This window comes from Hakea prostrata, chromosome 4, assembly GCF_041222555.1.
Source record: "Hakea prostrata isolate BN-2017 chromosome 4, UWA_Hpros_2, whole genome shotgun sequence".
Taxonomy (NCBI): Eukaryota; Viridiplantae; Streptophyta; class Magnoliopsida; order Proteales; family Proteaceae; genus Hakea; species Hakea prostrata.
This window is the reverse complement of record NC_142603.1, coordinates 7,600,063-7,616,728: the sequence shown is the minus strand read 5'-3', so window position 1 is coordinate 7,616,728 and position 16,666 is coordinate 7,600,063. Positions and strand designations below refer to the sequence as shown.

General features: G+C 36.2%; 2 protein-coding genes across 2 annotated transcripts; both read left to right on the top strand.

The window, feature by feature from the left end:
• The first annotated feature begins 4,484 nt into the window (after positions 1-4,484).
• On the top strand, positions 4,485-11,563 carry EMB3127 (Amino acid dehydrogenase family protein). Its single transcript, XM_089151885.1, has 5 exons — positions 4,485-5,376; positions 7,239-7,564; positions 9,413-9,649; positions 9,729-9,896; positions 10,744-11,563. Exons 1-5 carry the CDS (start codon positions 5,202-5,204, stop codon positions 10,912-10,914), a joined length of 1,077 nt encoding a protein of 358 aa, XP_089008011.1. The 5' UTR covers positions 4,485-5,201; the 3' UTR covers positions 10,915-11,563.
• A 1,399-nt stretch (positions 11,564-12,962) lies between these two features.
• Positions 12,963-14,437, top strand: LOC149017551 (thiosulfate sulfurtransferase 18-like). Its single transcript, XM_089151884.1, has 6 exons — positions 12,963-13,068; positions 13,174-13,251; positions 13,353-13,432; positions 13,545-13,615; positions 13,895-13,948; positions 14,067-14,437. The coding sequence occupies exons 1-6, from the start codon at positions 13,052-13,054 to the stop codon at positions 14,160-14,162; spliced, it is 396 nt and encodes a 131-aa protein (XP_089008010.1). The 5' UTR covers positions 12,963-13,051; the 3' UTR covers positions 14,163-14,437.
• Positions 14,438-16,666: the final 2,229 nt, after the last annotated feature.

Below are 16,666 nucleotides of genomic sequence, written 5' to 3'. Positions count from 1 at the left end.
TCCGTTAGAGACTAATCCCACTCGGTCACATTCTCTCCAATCCGACTCCATGATTCTCTACTTTTTCCTTTCTTGATTCTCTAAACGAGTATTTAAGAAGTCAATACCAAAGCAATGCCGAGAGGCGACAATACTCCAGTAGAACTGGGAATCGTGCAACCGTTGTCGGAGTCAGAGAAGGGGAAGGGGAGTCCCATCAATGAGTCAGGGTGACGGCACAAGGGCCATTAAAGTCATTTTATTGCCCAAATAGAATTTAGGTAATTCACATTTCAAAATTTAAGCGGCTTGAATGCAGGTAAGGGTATTTTGGTCATTTTACATATCTACTTAACTGAAAATGTAACTATGGGTAATTTGTAATTCTTATTAGGTGCCATATAATTTATGAGGTAATAGTGGGTGATCAAGAGTTTTGCCCCAAATATAGCGGGTATCATGTAATTTGCTATATATTATATAATACCTCATGCTCAATATATAAAAATTATTTGTTAAAAAAAAATAATCAAATTTAAAGTATTTTTTGGCATTGAGTGTTTTTGCGTAAATAGAGGATAATAATATGGTATATAACACTACCAATCCTCCAAACATCCCCTTAAAACTACCATTAACCTCAAATAGAATTGAATACATTTGTCCTTGCAACGACAAGTTGACAACTATGCATTTCATGTTTGGACTAATTAATACCTCTAAGGCTGAATAAATTATTGACTAGTACAATCCATGCAACCATAGATCATACATTCCACAACTCCTGCATGATGCGTGCTTATAGAGATGGAATAATTCATTGCTCAAGAAAGAAAGGGAAATTAAAATATTTAATAAATAACACTTAAATTACTTAATACATTTTCATTAAAAAAAGTTAATACACCTAAATTAGGTGCAAAGAACTTAATACATGCCTACCACTCATAAATACTATAATTAAATATAAATACACGTATATTTATAATTTATACGTCTAACAAAACGCGCTATTTTTATTAATGGATGAAGACATCAGAATTAATGGGAGGAGAATCAAAATTCCAACCGTGAATTAATAGAAAAAATAATAATACTAATAATACGATAGTATATTATTTTTTCCTCGGTCTCCAAATTCATAATTTATGCTTTTAAGTTTTAAACAAACTTTAATGGATTTCTAGCAATAATCGTTCTAATCTGACTGATAAGTTGACAAGCACAGCTGATCGATAGGTAGGAATATAATATAATTAATGGTCCCCTCAGAGTGGGTGGTTTTCATGCCGTAATTTGGTGGGCCATTAATGGTACCTAGAAAAACAAAATGACAAAAAATGGGGTGGGACTTTAATCTGACTAAAGACCAACTTGAGAAAAGAAAGAAGACAACCCACTACCCATACATTATCCGGTCGGAATCCAGATCATCTGTACTCCCCATGGATTCCTGACTACAAAAACCAGTGGGTCCCACTGGTGAAAAAAGTTTTTATTTTTATTTTTTTCAAAAAGTGTTTTTCACCGTGGGCCTCACTGATTTTTGTGGTAAAGAAGCGTCGAGGAGCACTTTGTGCTCTCCGTCGAGGTCGATGATCCGGACTCATCCAGTCGATCCAGTAGATTAAATATATCTGAAAAATGGAACTACAAAAAAGGGAAAGGGTGGAGACGACAACAAAGGACTCAACCTAACGGTTATGAAGAAAAATAAAAATTGAACTACAAAAGAAAAGGAAAAGGAGTTTGAGCTAGGGGGAGAATCTAGAACATGAATGTAAAGCATTGATCCTTCTTAGCAATTCTTAGGATTAGAGCAATTAATTACATACAATTGAACAGAAAACAAGAAGAAAAGAGACACGGATTTTACTTGGTTTGCTTCAATATAAGGCTGCGTCCAGCATTAGGTTTTTTATTCTATTATTCTCAAAACATTTATTACAAATGTTATGCTATATTTTTAGTCACGACTATTAATGGTCTCAAGCCCAAATCCCAAAGAAATTCCGAGACTCAGTTGATGAGCGAGACTCTTATGTCTATTGGCAATAAAATGTGAACCAAGACTCTTGTGTCTATTGGCAATCAAATGTGAAGCATGAACCATTCTCAGCAATAGCAAATCATTTCTTAATGAATTTTATATTTTTTTTTTTCATTTTGCCCATTTAAGTTTGGCCCAAAGTATTGTTTGCTCACTTAAATAGTTAAGATTTCAATTTGTCTTTACAGGGGATGAGGAGACGAGCCCTAGACACTTTCCCTGAAATTGACAAAGTTTTGAGTTTAATTTGAGCGTAATTTGGGCAAATGGGCAGTTGAGATGCAGGAGTTCGGTTGTACATTTGGAGATTTTTTTCCTTCCGAGACACCATGGGCATAAATAGTAATTTTATATTATCCAATACTAATTTTGGGCTTTTTGTAATATTCTAAGTTCACTATATTGGGCAAATTTAAATTGACCCCCTCAGTGGGGATGAACTTTCCATCTTAATGCCACCAAGTGTGGAAAAAGAAAATCCCTTTAAGACCTGTTCTCCCTAGGGAAGTTGGGTCTGAAAAACAAACACATAGCACCATATCAATAAGGTCCAATTAAATGCAATCGGTTACATAGATCTTTGATCCGTAGTTAACTCTATTTGAGATTTTTTTACCCAAAAAACAAAGAAGAAACCCTATTTGAGATTATGCCCTATAAATATTAAAGCCCCTGGTACGTCCCTGGTGGTTTATTGCCTGGTTAAATAGTTTACACGTTTCATGGGCTACGCCGTGCATGGGCGTCAAACAATAGGCCCATATAATGCGAGAATCTTGTGGGCCTTGGATTGTGCACCACGTAGAGCTTAATCCATTATTATGTTATAAGCTTCTCATAAATTTTCAGACCTTACTAAGTTTTCTATAAATTTCAGAGTTTACCTTGTTGGAATTATAAAATGTTTTATCAACTATGACATTCAAAATATTTTTGTGTTTTGCACATTAGTATTTGAGGTGATGTTGTTTTCAGTAAATACCTAAAAAATCAATAGATGTTCTATAAAAATATTTGTATGACTAACTTTCAAACAACTCTTAAAGGGAAAAGACATTATTGAGAAATATCACTTGGAGATATCCCTTGATAGAGGTTCTAACTATTTTAGGAAAATTTAGTTTCTTAACTATTATTCCCAATGGATAGTTAAGAACAAGTTCTTGATTTTATGGATTAAAGTAGATCCGTAAATGGATAGTCGAAATCCGTCTCCGAATTTACATTTGTATCCATTTAAGGGTATCCGTATGTGCAAATTTTCTTACTATAAAATATCCGTATCTCGCTAAGCAACTGGATTTGGAGTCTGATAATTGCTTATCGGAGTGGATAATATCCGGATAGAATAGAGTAAAGTATTCAAGATTTTTTTCTCTGAAAATGGATGATAATCGGATTTGGATGCCGGTAATTGGTAACTGGATAATGGAAATCAATAATTATCCGGTTAAAATAAAGTATTAAACACTTTTCTTTAAAAAGGGGGCTAACAATCGGATTTGGAAACGGGTAATTGTTAATTGGAAAAAAAATCACCAATCAATAATCAGATAGTTTATTGGATATCCGATAAAGTTTCGGATTCGAATTCGGATGTCTTCTCTAAATTTCTATTAGATTCAGATTTTGATTCAAATAGTGGTTTTGCTATTTGGATTTATTCGGCCAATTTAGATATTGGTATATTAAAGAGAAACATCTCATTAGTAATCACCAAAATGTATTAGTCAATTTTTTTGCAATTAAGCTTACTGACTAGCTTACATGCATCTCAACTACATCATTAGGAGAACTTTATATAATTAATATAGATCTGAAAACCCTTGGTCTCAAGAAAATTCGAACTTTGACCTCCTTTAAAGAAGCATCGACATTTATTTTATATATGGGCAATGTTTAAAGTATCGATATCAACTATCAACCATTATATCACATGATTTTAGAAAATATATTATCTCAAATGATTTTAGGAGATGTATTGTCAGAGTCAGTTGATTTTTAGAGACATACATTGAATACAAGTTCAAACAAATACGTATATTAGTAGGTTCAAGAATATTTGAACTAATGATCTTTACCAATTGAATCGAATGTTAAGATATTTCAAATCATTCTTTTTTATACAGGCTCTCATTCGGTAGCAAAAAAATAAAGTTAGGATTAGATATGAACAAGAACAACTCGTAATAATTGTATACCAGATCAAACCGTCCATCTCTAAAGGAATGAGTATAAAGTTCTTGGAATAATACCAACCATCCTTTTGTTTAGCTTTTTCATGGTGGATTTTGGAACATTGAGCGGTGTAAGAGGGAGGCGGAAAAAGGAAAGTTCGTAACGATTTTACCAGTTCAATACCGATATTCGAGCATTTTCCGATACAGGTACTGTTCCGGTACTGCTGTTAGGCGCATCGTTATTTTAGGGGGAAAACCAAGAAAAACCCACCAGCCAAACAGGACTTTCCGACTTAAACCAGTTCGCGCGGTTATCCAAGCAGTACCGGAACAGAAACAAAAAAGAACTGTTTTTAGAAGGAAACAGGAACATCGGCGCAAGTGAACACCTTCAAGTTCTTCAGCAAAGCGGCGAATTAAGCAAGGTTGTGTAAGTGAACGTCTGCACCGGCGACATATGCTCGGGATTAAACCTCTGCAAAGTCAGCAAACTGCAATTTTTTCTCTCTTCTCTTTTGATTCTTCTTCGTTCCAACAGAACTTTTCCAAATTGCCGAACTTGATTCTGAGTATTTGTCTCAAATTTTGCCTTCTTAGTCTTTGCCTCTTTGAATGCCATTCTTTCTTCTTCGAGTAAGGACGCAATCTAAGGGATTGGAACTTGTCGAAGAAAGCTGGGTTTCTCCTTTGTGTTTTTGTGAGTTATATCTGACAATTCACAAATCATGCTGTAGACTTTGAGTTCAACTTGTTCGCCTTTAACTTATTTGATTTTTTTCAGTTCTTGAAATTTATCCTCTTCCCTCCAATTTTTAGTTTCGATAGCAGTTTGAGCGGGCAAGACCGAAATCCGACCCTTTTCACTCTAGTTCTCCGATAATCCAGGGCGCCCTCGCGATTCTACCTCTTTCTGCCTTAAAAATCCTTTACTGTTTCGTCACCCCATCGGACGGAAAAGAAAAAAAAACTCTTTTTCCCTCTTATTTTTGGCTATGGCGTCGATGATATTTTTAGATTGTTCCTCGGCTACGACTGCTCGCCTTCTTCCATTTGACAGAATGCGCACTTGCGTTTTTCGGTATCGCCAATCGGTTCACCTCGAATCGAGTGTGAAGAATTTTAGCCTAAGCTTTGGCACTCAGCGCAAACGTTTATCGACTATGACAGGTATGAGCGGACCCTTTTGGAATTAATTTTGATTTTTTTTTTTAATCGTAGTTCGCCTTGAAAAAAATGATTTAGGGTGTTCTTTATCAAATTGAGTGAACGATTGCTTTTTGGTGTGAGCAAACTTATGATTTCGAAATCGTTTTCCCCTGTTAAATTTTTTGCCTGTTCTCTGCTTTATGTGAAAGGATGCATTTTTCAAGCAAAAGTTGGTCACTTGTAGCTTTATTCTTTTAATTGGGCTGGTTTCGTTTTAACTGGGGTGCTGCGACACTTAGATGTTTGATAAATGTGAAGTCAGAGGTCTTGTTTTTTTAGAAACAAGTTACATCTAGAGCTTTCGTTATGAAATGTCAACAATCAAAAGGTACGATTGTAGCAATTAGGAATATAGGTTTTAGTTCATGTCTTGCGTGGCAAGGGATTCTCCTAGGGGTATATCTTGAATGTAAATGTTGGAAAAAGATGAAGTTTGAGTTCTTTTGCAGGTTTTCTAAATTAATGGCTGGCAGTCATAGGTCTTGGCTTTGTAGTTTAGTAATGGTATTGAGAACTCATGGCCAGTGAAACTAGTATTTATTTTAATTTTAAGCAAATGACTTAGGTCCAAGTCTAGCTCTGTTAACTGGCCACTTAGCTATAAATTGGTGATTCATTTTTCATGGAGGGATGACTATTGGGGTTCTCTAGTGTTAGTATGTTAGGTTGCTGCACTTTGGTACTTCGTTGACGTATTTTCATACTAGTTTATGTTCTCAACAATGTAATTATTTATTGGTTGAAGAGATAGAGTTGATAATGTCATATTTTGTATCCTGCACTTTTTGTCATTTTATATCTTAGTTGTTGAACTGGAGCATCAAAAGGTCTTCTTGAACTCATTGCTTATCATGTATTGCAGCTAGCCTCAGTTAGCTTTAATAGTATAATTCCTTATTTTTTTAATCCTTCCTAATTTTGCCACCCATCCATATAAACATCAGCATCTTTGTTATGCTGAGTTTATCTACATGATGCTCCTTAACTGCCCAGCATTCTGCACCATACAGCATAGCTGGTTGTATCATGATCCTATAGAATTTTCCTTATAAGTTTTGAAGGAATACTTAGATCAGACAAACTCTATATTTAGTTTTATGAAACAGTCTAAGAATTTTATATACAATTGTTAAATAACTACTTAGAGGTTCTGCTGTACAAAGAACCAAAAATGTTATAGCCCTGATCAGATATTAATTCAATGAAAGCCCCCCCCCCCCCTGTTGTTCCATCTATCTCTATTCAAGTAGTTAGGCCAGTCCCAGTTTCCCTTGTCTATATCCCATATGTCCCTACAGTCATTTAGCCAATTGACACTTCATGCCACCCAAAATCACATGGCTGATCACCCAACCCTTACTTGGACCTTAAGATTTCTAATGAGGCAGCCCAGTTGTATCACTCTCTTCTTATGATGCGTAATGATGACATTGGTTGGGCAATGTTGTCCATGGTCAATTCAACATTTTTTCCTATTTTTATTTGTGATATTTTGTTATTTTAACTATGTTGAAGTATAAACCCTAGTGGGATTTAATATAAAGGCAGGGACTAGTTAGCTACTTTGTCTTCGTCATTTATAAGAATATCAGTTGGAAAATTAGTGATTCTACTGTTAAAGGAAGTGTGTTTTCATTGATGTACTTGCTTTGCTTTATGGTATGGTGCTCACTGTCTACTAGATTATCATGCATAATCAAATCATGGTAAGCATGCAGTAACATTTTACTTGAAAATTTGGCCAACTAGAAGTGTTTTTGTTCAATGGACTTCTCTGCACTGCCATTTACTAAGTATAATCTTCTATTAATTTTCTTGTGCAGTGGCAATGGCTACTGTAACTCATGCAAATGTGATCGATGGAAAATCCACTGCAAAGCAAATTCGAGATGAAATCACCAATGAAATATCCAGGATGAAGGATGCAATCAATGTTGTTCCTGGGCTAGCAGTCATTCTAGTTGGTGATAGGAAAGACTCAGCCACCTATGTGCGAAACAAGAAGAAGGCTTGTGAAGCAGTAGGGATCAACTCTTATGAAGTTAATTTGCCCAAAGATTCCACTGAATCAGAAGTGCTAAAGTCTATCATGAACTTTAATGATGACCCATCTGTTCATGGCATTCTTGTTCAGCTACCCCTGCCTTCTGTATGTTTCTCACTCTAGTTATCTTTTACCATGGTAGTTTTGCTTTACTCATCAGTTCCATTGGAAATTGTTGTGAGTTATTATCCATTTCGGACTAGTGATGTGAAATAGTAAGAAATGGTTGTAATATCTATAGTTTTTAGTGGCTTGAATAGGGACTGACTTTCCTCTAGCCGCAGTGAATGGTATTCTGTTCACCCTGAGGTGTTGGGTGGGCATGAGAGGGCATATCATGGGAGTGTTTTGGGAAAATACTAAGATCCAATAGGGGGTTTTGAATCCTAGGATGTTGAGGGAACTATCCTCTATGGGTGGAGGGAAATTTTATTCTTTGATTATATGCAAGGGTGTACTTCGTGAGGCCTTAACATGCTAAAAGATCAAGAAGCACCTCTCCTTCTAGGATTATTTCAAGGATAAGCCTATCAAGAAAATACTGAACATAGTGTTCCACCTTAGAGCATGGAGAAGCAATGGCTGAAGATTGAACTAAATTTTCATCTGGAAGCACCTTGAGCTAACATGAAAGTGGCCTGAAAATTATTCTTTTCTTGAATTTAGAGTTTTAAGTTTTGGTCAAGGCATTGAAACAACCTCCCAACAAAAATTTCTGGGTTAAAGCTGTGTAGGAAAACTGACCGGCCTCTGCTGGGGCACTAGGTTCACCCTTTTAAGTTCTGGTCACTGGTTAATCTTTTTTGTTCACACATTGTTTCATTCAGGGGGAAAATCCCTTGCTTGTTTTATCCACTCAAATTGTAAGTAAGATGAAGATTGGATTTATCCATCCATGGAAACAAATCTTGGGGGGGTTCAGTACAACAGGTTGGGTTTTTGATATCCTGAATTGAATGATAGATCTTCATGTATAGGGGTAATTGTTTATCTTCTAAGTTGCAGAACATAACACAGCAGCAAATCAAGCTCTACTTTCTGACATTTGTGAGGAGATAAGGAGCCTCCACGATTTGCTTTATTTAAAGGTCAATAGACAACACCTCAAAATCAGACTAGGGTAGAAACTCAACTCCTAGTCAACTTGGATTCCTCTTGGTCCATATGACTTATGTGAACCCAAAAGAAAACTAACATTTTAAATTGACCACAGTTGAACCAACTAGATTGTGGTTCAATTTAAATGTACCATGACTGAAAATAAACCAAGTAAAATGCTTAAATCGGCAAAGCAAAATAATAGCTACTAGGCAACAGATTGATCACCTTTTTTCTTCCTTCTCCTTCAAGTCCTCAGATCTGCATCAATTAAATTACTTATCTCTGCCTGAGCTTATTGTATTGGTTGATGCTTGAGAAATCAATTGAAAGCAACAGATCTTTATCACTTGGAAAGGGAAATGTGGTAATACAAGTATACAACACATGTTGGGTGGCATGGGTCTGACTGTATACAACAGGCAGTTGCCTTGACTGTAATTTATTTAATGATGTACACTCGGCCTTGGGATTATCAGCAGCCAAAAAACACATAGAATGAACTCTTTTCCTGTAACACCACTAGATCTAGACCTTGAACTGTAAATTGCTTTAAAATGGCACTAACATTAAATGAATAAATCATAAACAACTGGCAAAATTGGGAAAGGGAATCTCTCTAAAATGTTGTTAAAGCTTAAACCTTATATTAATGGGATAGATTGTGTCGTGTAAGGATCAATGGTCGAAAGATCTGTTCCCATTCTGTGGGCTCTGGCATACTGGAGTTGCCCTATTGTTCTGCCATAAATATACTATTCTTTCTCTCTCTCTCTCTCTCTCTCTCTCATCTATGGGTAGTTGAAGGGACTCTTTATTAATAAAATATTTATTGTTATTTTGGGTTCTGAACAGCATATGAATGAAGAGAATGTATTGAACGCTGTCAGTATTGAGAAAGATGTGGATGGCTTCCATCCATTAAACATTGGCCGTCTTGCCATGCGAGGTCGGGAGCCATTGTTTGTTCCATGCACTCCCAAAGGATGTATAGAATTGCTGCATAGATATGGGGTTGAAATCAAGGGAAAGAGAGCTGTTGTAATTGGCCGTAGCAACATTGTTGGAATGCCAGCTGCACTGTTGCTGCAGGTAGTTCTTCTTCTTCTTCTTCTTTTTCTTCTGCTATGTCAGATTTATTCCTTTTAATGGTCTTCTTGCTTTGAGGCAGAGAGAAGATGCTACCGTTAGTATTGTGCACTCCAGAACCAAGAACCCAGAGGAAATAACAAGACAAGCAGACATCATCATCGCTGCTGTAGGGCAACCAAACATGGTGAGGGGTAGTTGGATAAAGCCTGGTGCTGTCATTATTGATGTTGGAATTAATCCAGTTGAGGTAATTAGCCCATCTTTTGATCTTTCTAAATTGATTCTCTGTACTCTATAGCATTGCCAATTCTTTCAACTTTGATCTTCCTCACATTCCCTTATGCCCGTGTTTGGAGATATCTACATGTGACAGGTTTGAAAAGTTATTTGTTATGCCCTGCATCAGTGTCACAGCTTAAAAATTGTGAACTTGTTATCCACGCTTACCTGGTCATTAAATTTTGACCATAGTAACATTGTTCTACACGAGGGTCTGTTGTTCTCTTCTCCCCACCCCTTTTGGCTCTTGTCTTTGGAGGAAATTTCCGAATGAGTGGCGGTGAGTTATAAGATTCAGCCACGTGTAATAATCTTATCCAAGGATATTCATTAGATTTATTCTAGCCCTTGGAATAAAATATGCCATGTCGCTGAATTTTATAACTCATTGGGAGAGCCCATCCAATGAGAGGATCCACGCTCTCTTCTTTCCTTTTGGTTAATGAATTTCATATTCATCCAAAAAATTTGTCCATTTTAGAGACATGGAGAAGTCTCCTATGTATTGGCTTATGGTTGAAATGCACCTTGAAATTTAGTTAGGCTAATCCAGAGGATCCTTTCTATTTGACCACTAGATGGCCCTACCGACCTTCCATGTGACGTAAACAAGGGTTCTCTCTCTCTCTGTCTCTCTTTTCTTTTGAACAGAAAACAAGGATTCTCTCATCCATGAGTATGTTACTTTTGTTAAATTCAAAGAACAGATAATTTCTTTCCTGTTTGTTTTATTAAATTACTTACATGGAAAAACTAGTATCTTTGGTGGCTATTGTTCATTGTTGCTAAGATGGGTTGTTTATCACTCCACTCAGGATACAAGTAGTCCGAGGGGGTACCGCTTGGTTGGGGATGTCTGCTACGAGGAGGCTTGTAAGGTAGCTGCAGCTGTCACTCCTGTTCCTGGGGGAGTTGGTCCAATGACTATAGCTATGCTTCTATCGAATACGCTCATTTCAGCAAAGAGAGTTCACAACTTTAAGTAACTGTGTGTCTTCAGTGGTTTGGTGAAAGAAATAAATTTTCAAGATGAGCAACCTATACCTTCTTGGCCTAGTTGGGCCAGTTTTTGTCTTATTTTTTCTTGGTTGGAGATCTCAGGACTTTAGTTTTACTTCTGTGGTAAATTAGAAAATTAAAGTAAAGAATAGGTGTTTATGCGTACTGCGGTTTGTTTTGTGTTATCCATCTTGTTCCGAGTCGATATTGCTTTCGTATAGGTCCTCCTTGTGGACTTGAACCACCAGTAGATTCATGGATCGAAATAGTTGGGCAAATGGATGCTTGTGCATTGAACTTGCCTGGTTTTAAAAATTAGAAGCCAAATGGAAGGCTTGATTTGTATAATCATAAATGTAGATAATTTCAAACATCCCAGAAGACATGCTTGGGGTGTGGAACAAGAGTTCCATGAATTAGGATCCTGTATCCTTGCGAGTAGTGGATTGTATCTTTTTTCACACTCTACCACGTATTTTAGAGGGAGTTTTACGATTCTCAGCCATTTCTCTGCGATTATGCCAGGTAGCTATGTGCTTTAAATTTTTTTTCCTGCTATAGCTACGTGCCTCTATTTTTTGGTACAAAGGCGCTTTTTTGTGATGTGCCTGTATTACTTGGCTATATTTGTGCTACGTGGTCTCTTAGGGGCCGATCCATGTTTTAATGTGGACAATTATTATGGTTTGGACAGTAACCAACGCCATCATGTTGTGGGACTAGAAAACAAACAAACAGATCTGACAGTCACCATGGGTGGATTTTGCTTTGCCAGTAATCCGTGGAACTGTTCAGTGTAATTTTAGGTCGTTGGATTGTTTATTTCGGTCAAAATTTTGATCTGGACTGTTTATTTTCCAAAATTTCGATGGAGATATGGATAGATGGTACAAGCAAAATCACAACATGGAATGAATCTCAACTCTCAACAAAGGTAAAAATTGCTAAATGCTTGTTCTCGTATTCTAAATTAAACCATCGAATAGTCCTAAATGCAACCTAATTTCCTCCCTCTTATGTTTTGCCTACTCTTTGGTTTTAGGTGTTGTATGGAAACAAATCACCCTTAGATAAACATTGGATGACACCAAATTGAAACCGAGTTGAAGCCTCATTGGACCCGAAACGCTCATTTCATCTTGATTACACAGTTCTAGAACCAACACAATTTCCTATCGATTCTGGTCCCTAGGAATCGCCTCGTGGATTGACCAGACCAAATTGATTTAAGGCATTTGGTCTCTATGGTAGAAACAGATCGATTGAATCTTACGTAACATCCATGACCAAGACTCTCACTTTCTATGTTTTGCTTTCTTGAGTACAAAATTCCTCACCGGTGACGGTGACCCGTTAAAAACTGACCAAAGCCAAATTCTCCATGTCGGAAATCAGAGCCGGTTGTGGTGAAAAAGTCCTCCAATTGATACGAGAATCAACCAAAGAAAAGAAATGGTCGTGTCGGGGTCAATATCGTCATGATGATACGCAGGGAGAATTTGGTCATTTCAATGATCATCAGATTCCAAATGTCTCTAAGGTCAAAATCTGACTGGGTTTGGACAAAATTGCTTAGGTCATGCACATTAAATGCACATGACCGTCATGCTGAGATTTTGGATGGTCAGACCAAAATTTCAGTCAAAATTGAATCACAACCTTAAATTTCAATTGATATTTCAATCTAGTCGACTTGACGGTCCTGCCCATTAAATGAACATAACCTAAGTAAAGTCCAAGTTCGGAAACGTAGAGGCAGAGACAAGAAAAATGGATTTATTAAACAATAAGAAAAAATTTACTCCAAACATTTCAAACATTGTGTGGTCTATCTGACGGCCGGGATTTATTAAATCTTGGATGCCGTATGCGATCCATAATTTCGTGTTTGACTGCATTTTCTAAAATATAAAAAATTTCCCCCTTCACGTTAATCCCAATAAAGAAATAATTCTTCCTTTCCCACGTGCCTCACATTGCACATTCTGCCTATAAATCTCACGAAGCAAACGGGATCCAAGTACAGCAACAGCAGCAAAAGCAAAGCTTATTTCGGTTCTCAGTTTTCAGTTTTCCGGCCGTTTTCCGTTCCCACTCCCCAACTGAACATTCCTTTCCTTCTCCATGGGTGAAGCAGCAAGGTGACCTTTTTATTCTTTCTCTTTCCAAAAACAATTTCTCAGATAATATTTCTGCACAGTAGTTTAACGGTTGGTAGCTCTTGCTTGGATTTTTCTTTGTTGCAGCGCCGTATCAATGGTGACCGTTGATGTTCATAAGTCTAAGGAGCTCATTCACTCAGGCCATCGTTACATAGACGTTAGGTTTGTGGATTCATCACTCTCTTTTTTATTTTAATTTTTCCTTTTTTGTCCCTTTCTCTGGAGTTACTTTCAAATTTGTTCTTCTTTTATTGCAATAACAGGACCACAGAAGAATTTCAGAGAGGTCACGTTGATGCTGATAACATTTTGAACGTTCCTTTCTTGTTTTTCACCCCAGAAGGTACGTACTCTAATTCTCTACTTTCCCCCTTTCTGGTTTTCCCACCTCTTTTTTCCCTGATGGGTAGCAAAAGATATTTAATTAATTTGGTTCTACTGTTCGTTTAATTCAGGGAGGTCGAAGAATCCCCAATTTCTGGAGCAGATTTCTTCTGCTTGCAGCAAAGATGATCTTCTTGTAGTGGTAACCATTTCTTGTCTTGTTTCTTCATTCATCGTAACTGTGATTGTCACTATTTTTTCTTCGGATGAATAAAATATGATCCAACTCCATGGATGATCTTTTGTTCTGAGCCCATGCTTTGTTTGTGGGTATCATTTCTCCACTCCCAAGTGAATAAAATATCTCGGGTAGATATAATTCTTCTAAGAAAAGATACCAATAACTTAAATATCACAGATATCAATAATTTAGATGAAAGAGTACCTACCCTATTTGACTTTTTGCTTTTAAACTGTGAAGGGTTGTCAAAGTGGAGCCAGATCAGCTCTTGCATGCACAGAACTTCTTAACGCTGTAAGTTTTTATCCCCTTCACAAATGATTTTTAAAGAACCTGCAGAAATGAAGCTACTTGCATTTGGAAACATCATGATTGATGATACCTATGTTCTCTTGGTTATTTGGAATTGCAGGGTTTCAAGCATGTGAACAACATGGCAGGAGGATATGCTGCATGGGTGGAGAATAGCTTCGGTGTTAAGAAACTACAAGAGCAGTGCCAGAAGTGATGAAGTTCCAGCTTATTTAATTTAACTTGTAATAGTAACGAAGTTGATAGCTCAGAGCTCTAGCTAATCCAGTTAATCAAATAAACCTTTCTTGTAATTTCGGATGGATACCTCATTCATCCTTTCCTCTTTGTCCTCTTCCATTAATAAAAGCTCTGCTGTCAATTTTCTGGTACGCATGGAAGTTTGTGTGTTGTATGTACGTAAGAGTTAATTACTTATATTATCTAAATAAAGAATGATTAAAAATTTCTTTGTTCTCATTTGCATATGATTTGGTCAAATTGGATTTTTTTTTGGTTACAAAACGGGGTCAAAAGACCCAAACAACCAAAACAAATCAAACTAGAGCACAACTCTTGAGACAATCCTCTCTAAGGATGTCTGTCATTTCCTGCGGGGGATCATTGAAAAAGACCATATCATCTCTTCCAATTAGCCGCCTCTTAGACAACCAATCAGCAGCCTTGTTATTTTGACGCCTCACATGATTAAATCTAACATGGCCTCGAGAAGCATATAGGCTTCGAATTTCAGCAACTAATCTTCTCATCGATCCTTGCTCGTTAACTTCTGGTTCCAGTAACCTTATGGCCTTCAGCGAGTCTGATTCTATTTGGAGTGGCCATGCTCCCATATCCAACGCTACCTTTACCCCTTCTTTGATTGCGCGCAGTTCCGCCTCTACTACATGGCATAGAGGAATCTTGATAGCAAATCCTCCTCTGAACAGGCCTTTTTGATCTCGAATCACCCCAGCTAATTGAGCGTAGCATTCCTTCACTTTCACAGCAGCATCCGTGTTGCACTTAAACCATATTCTTCTAGGGCATGTCCACCCTAAAACTTCCAATTCTTTACTTGGATCAAGAACAGGGCTTCGGCATGTTGTCCAAGCTTCCTTATTGGCTCGATTCCCTGGTCTGGAAAAATCTACCTCATGGATTTTTTTAGTAATACGAATAATTTAGTCCAACTCTGGATTAAAATAAAATTTTGTAATTATTTTTAATACTCATGAATTAATTTGGCTTAATTGGATTATATCCAAATGATTTCAATATTTTTAATTAATCATTCTTAATTTTTATTTTATTTTATTTTATTTTGATAGACACTTTTTATATATAGAAAATGGAGATATTACATATACCATAAGTGAATGCCAACAAACTCTTTGCTAAGAGGTATTGATTTGAACATCACCAATTGAACAATTCTGTAATGGTATTTTTAACCTTATTAGTTGTTCAGGTACATCTTTGTATTTGTTATACTTATAGATCCAGGGTCTTTAGGGGGAGAAAGATTTTTGTCGACAATATTACTTGAATACCATAATTTGTTCTTGCTTTTAATTATATTATTGTGCTAAGTGGATATGATCGTTCCTAAACTAGATCTATTGGGCTGTGTGGATCACTCTCTAATAACCCAGATAGGGTACTCCCTAGGTGGATTTAAGGCGGGATGTGATAGATGGTATTAGAGCCCAAGTTTTCGGACAATCATAACCACAAAACACAGTAATGAAAGCATCTTTGAGTCATAGACCCAGAAGTGACTCAAATTTTCTTAGAAGTGAATAATAGAAAACTTGGATTATAAACTTGAATAAATGAAGCATAATACATCTTAGTTGAATAATACACAATAATTAAAGTTTATGACTTGTACTTGAGTTGTAGTCATGGTTAGAGTTAAGTTGTCAGTTTTATGTATTGTGTATAATATCATTTTTTTATTTTAATTTAAAAATAGAATTAGTTGGATTAATCAATGCGTGGCATAGAATTAAAAGAAGTTGTATGCATTTACTAAAAAAAACTTTATATTACGTCTAAATTATTTAGACATATATTTCAAATATCTAGAAATATCATAGGCTTGTTTGGTTCCATGAGTCTGGAGATTTCAAATATCTAAAATTTCAAATCTACCGACTCATAATTCATAAAATTAACTGTTTGGTTGTGGAATGAAATCTGTGGATTCATCCTAAAAAACTATTTGGTCAACGTGATTTTTGTGAATTCGCAAATGTTTAGCGCATTTATAGTCACAATGAAATCTCTAGATTTCACTTCATACATATAAATCTACATATTCATGTTTTTAGTGTAAAAAAATGAATATGTAGATTTCATAAATCCATAGATTTTCACAACCAATCGGATATAAATTTCAGATTCATGAACCCAGAGATTTGAAATCGCTAGATTCATGTAACCAAATAGGGTCCAAATTAAATGAATGATTCTTGAATCCAATTCAAGCCAAACTACATTATCAAGCTTTTTTTTTTTTTTTTTTTGTACCAATATTTTAAAATAATAAATAAATTATTCCGAACAATTCTTTGAATGGTTCTTCTATCATATCAGTGTTTACAAAATAGTAAATCAGGTGATGGATAGGCAGACCGAAGATTATTTAATTAAACATGTTACATATTACCTTCGAATCTCTTTTGCAAGTGGACTCTGTTGGAATGCTGTCTACGG

What these genes read in the sequence shown, in the direction of transcription:
- EMB3127 (XM_089151885.1), top strand. Translation starts at nt 5,202, where the DNA reads ATGGCGTCGATGATATTTTTAGATTGTTCCTCGGCTACGACTGCTCGC. An exon ending in ACGTTTATCGACTATGACAG is followed by an intron (nt 5,377 to 7,238) that starts GTATGAGCGGAC and finishes TTTCTTGTGCAG; the next exon opens with TGGCAATGGCTACTGTAACT. An exon ending in TTCAGCTACCCCTGCCTTCT is followed by an intron (nt 7,565 to 9,412) that starts GTATGTTTCTCA and finishes GGTTCTGAACAG; the next exon opens with CATATGAATGAAGAGAATGT.
- LOC149017551 (XM_089151884.1), top strand. An exon ending in CATCGTTACATAGACGTTAG is followed by an intron (nt 13,252 to 13,352) that starts GTTTGTGGATTC and finishes TTGCAATAACAG; the next exon opens with GACCACAGAAGAATTTCAGA. An exon ending in GCACAGAACTTCTTAACGCT is followed by an intron (nt 13,949 to 14,066) that starts GTAAGTTTTTAT and finishes TTGGAATTGCAG; the next exon opens with GGTTTCAAGCATGTGAACAA.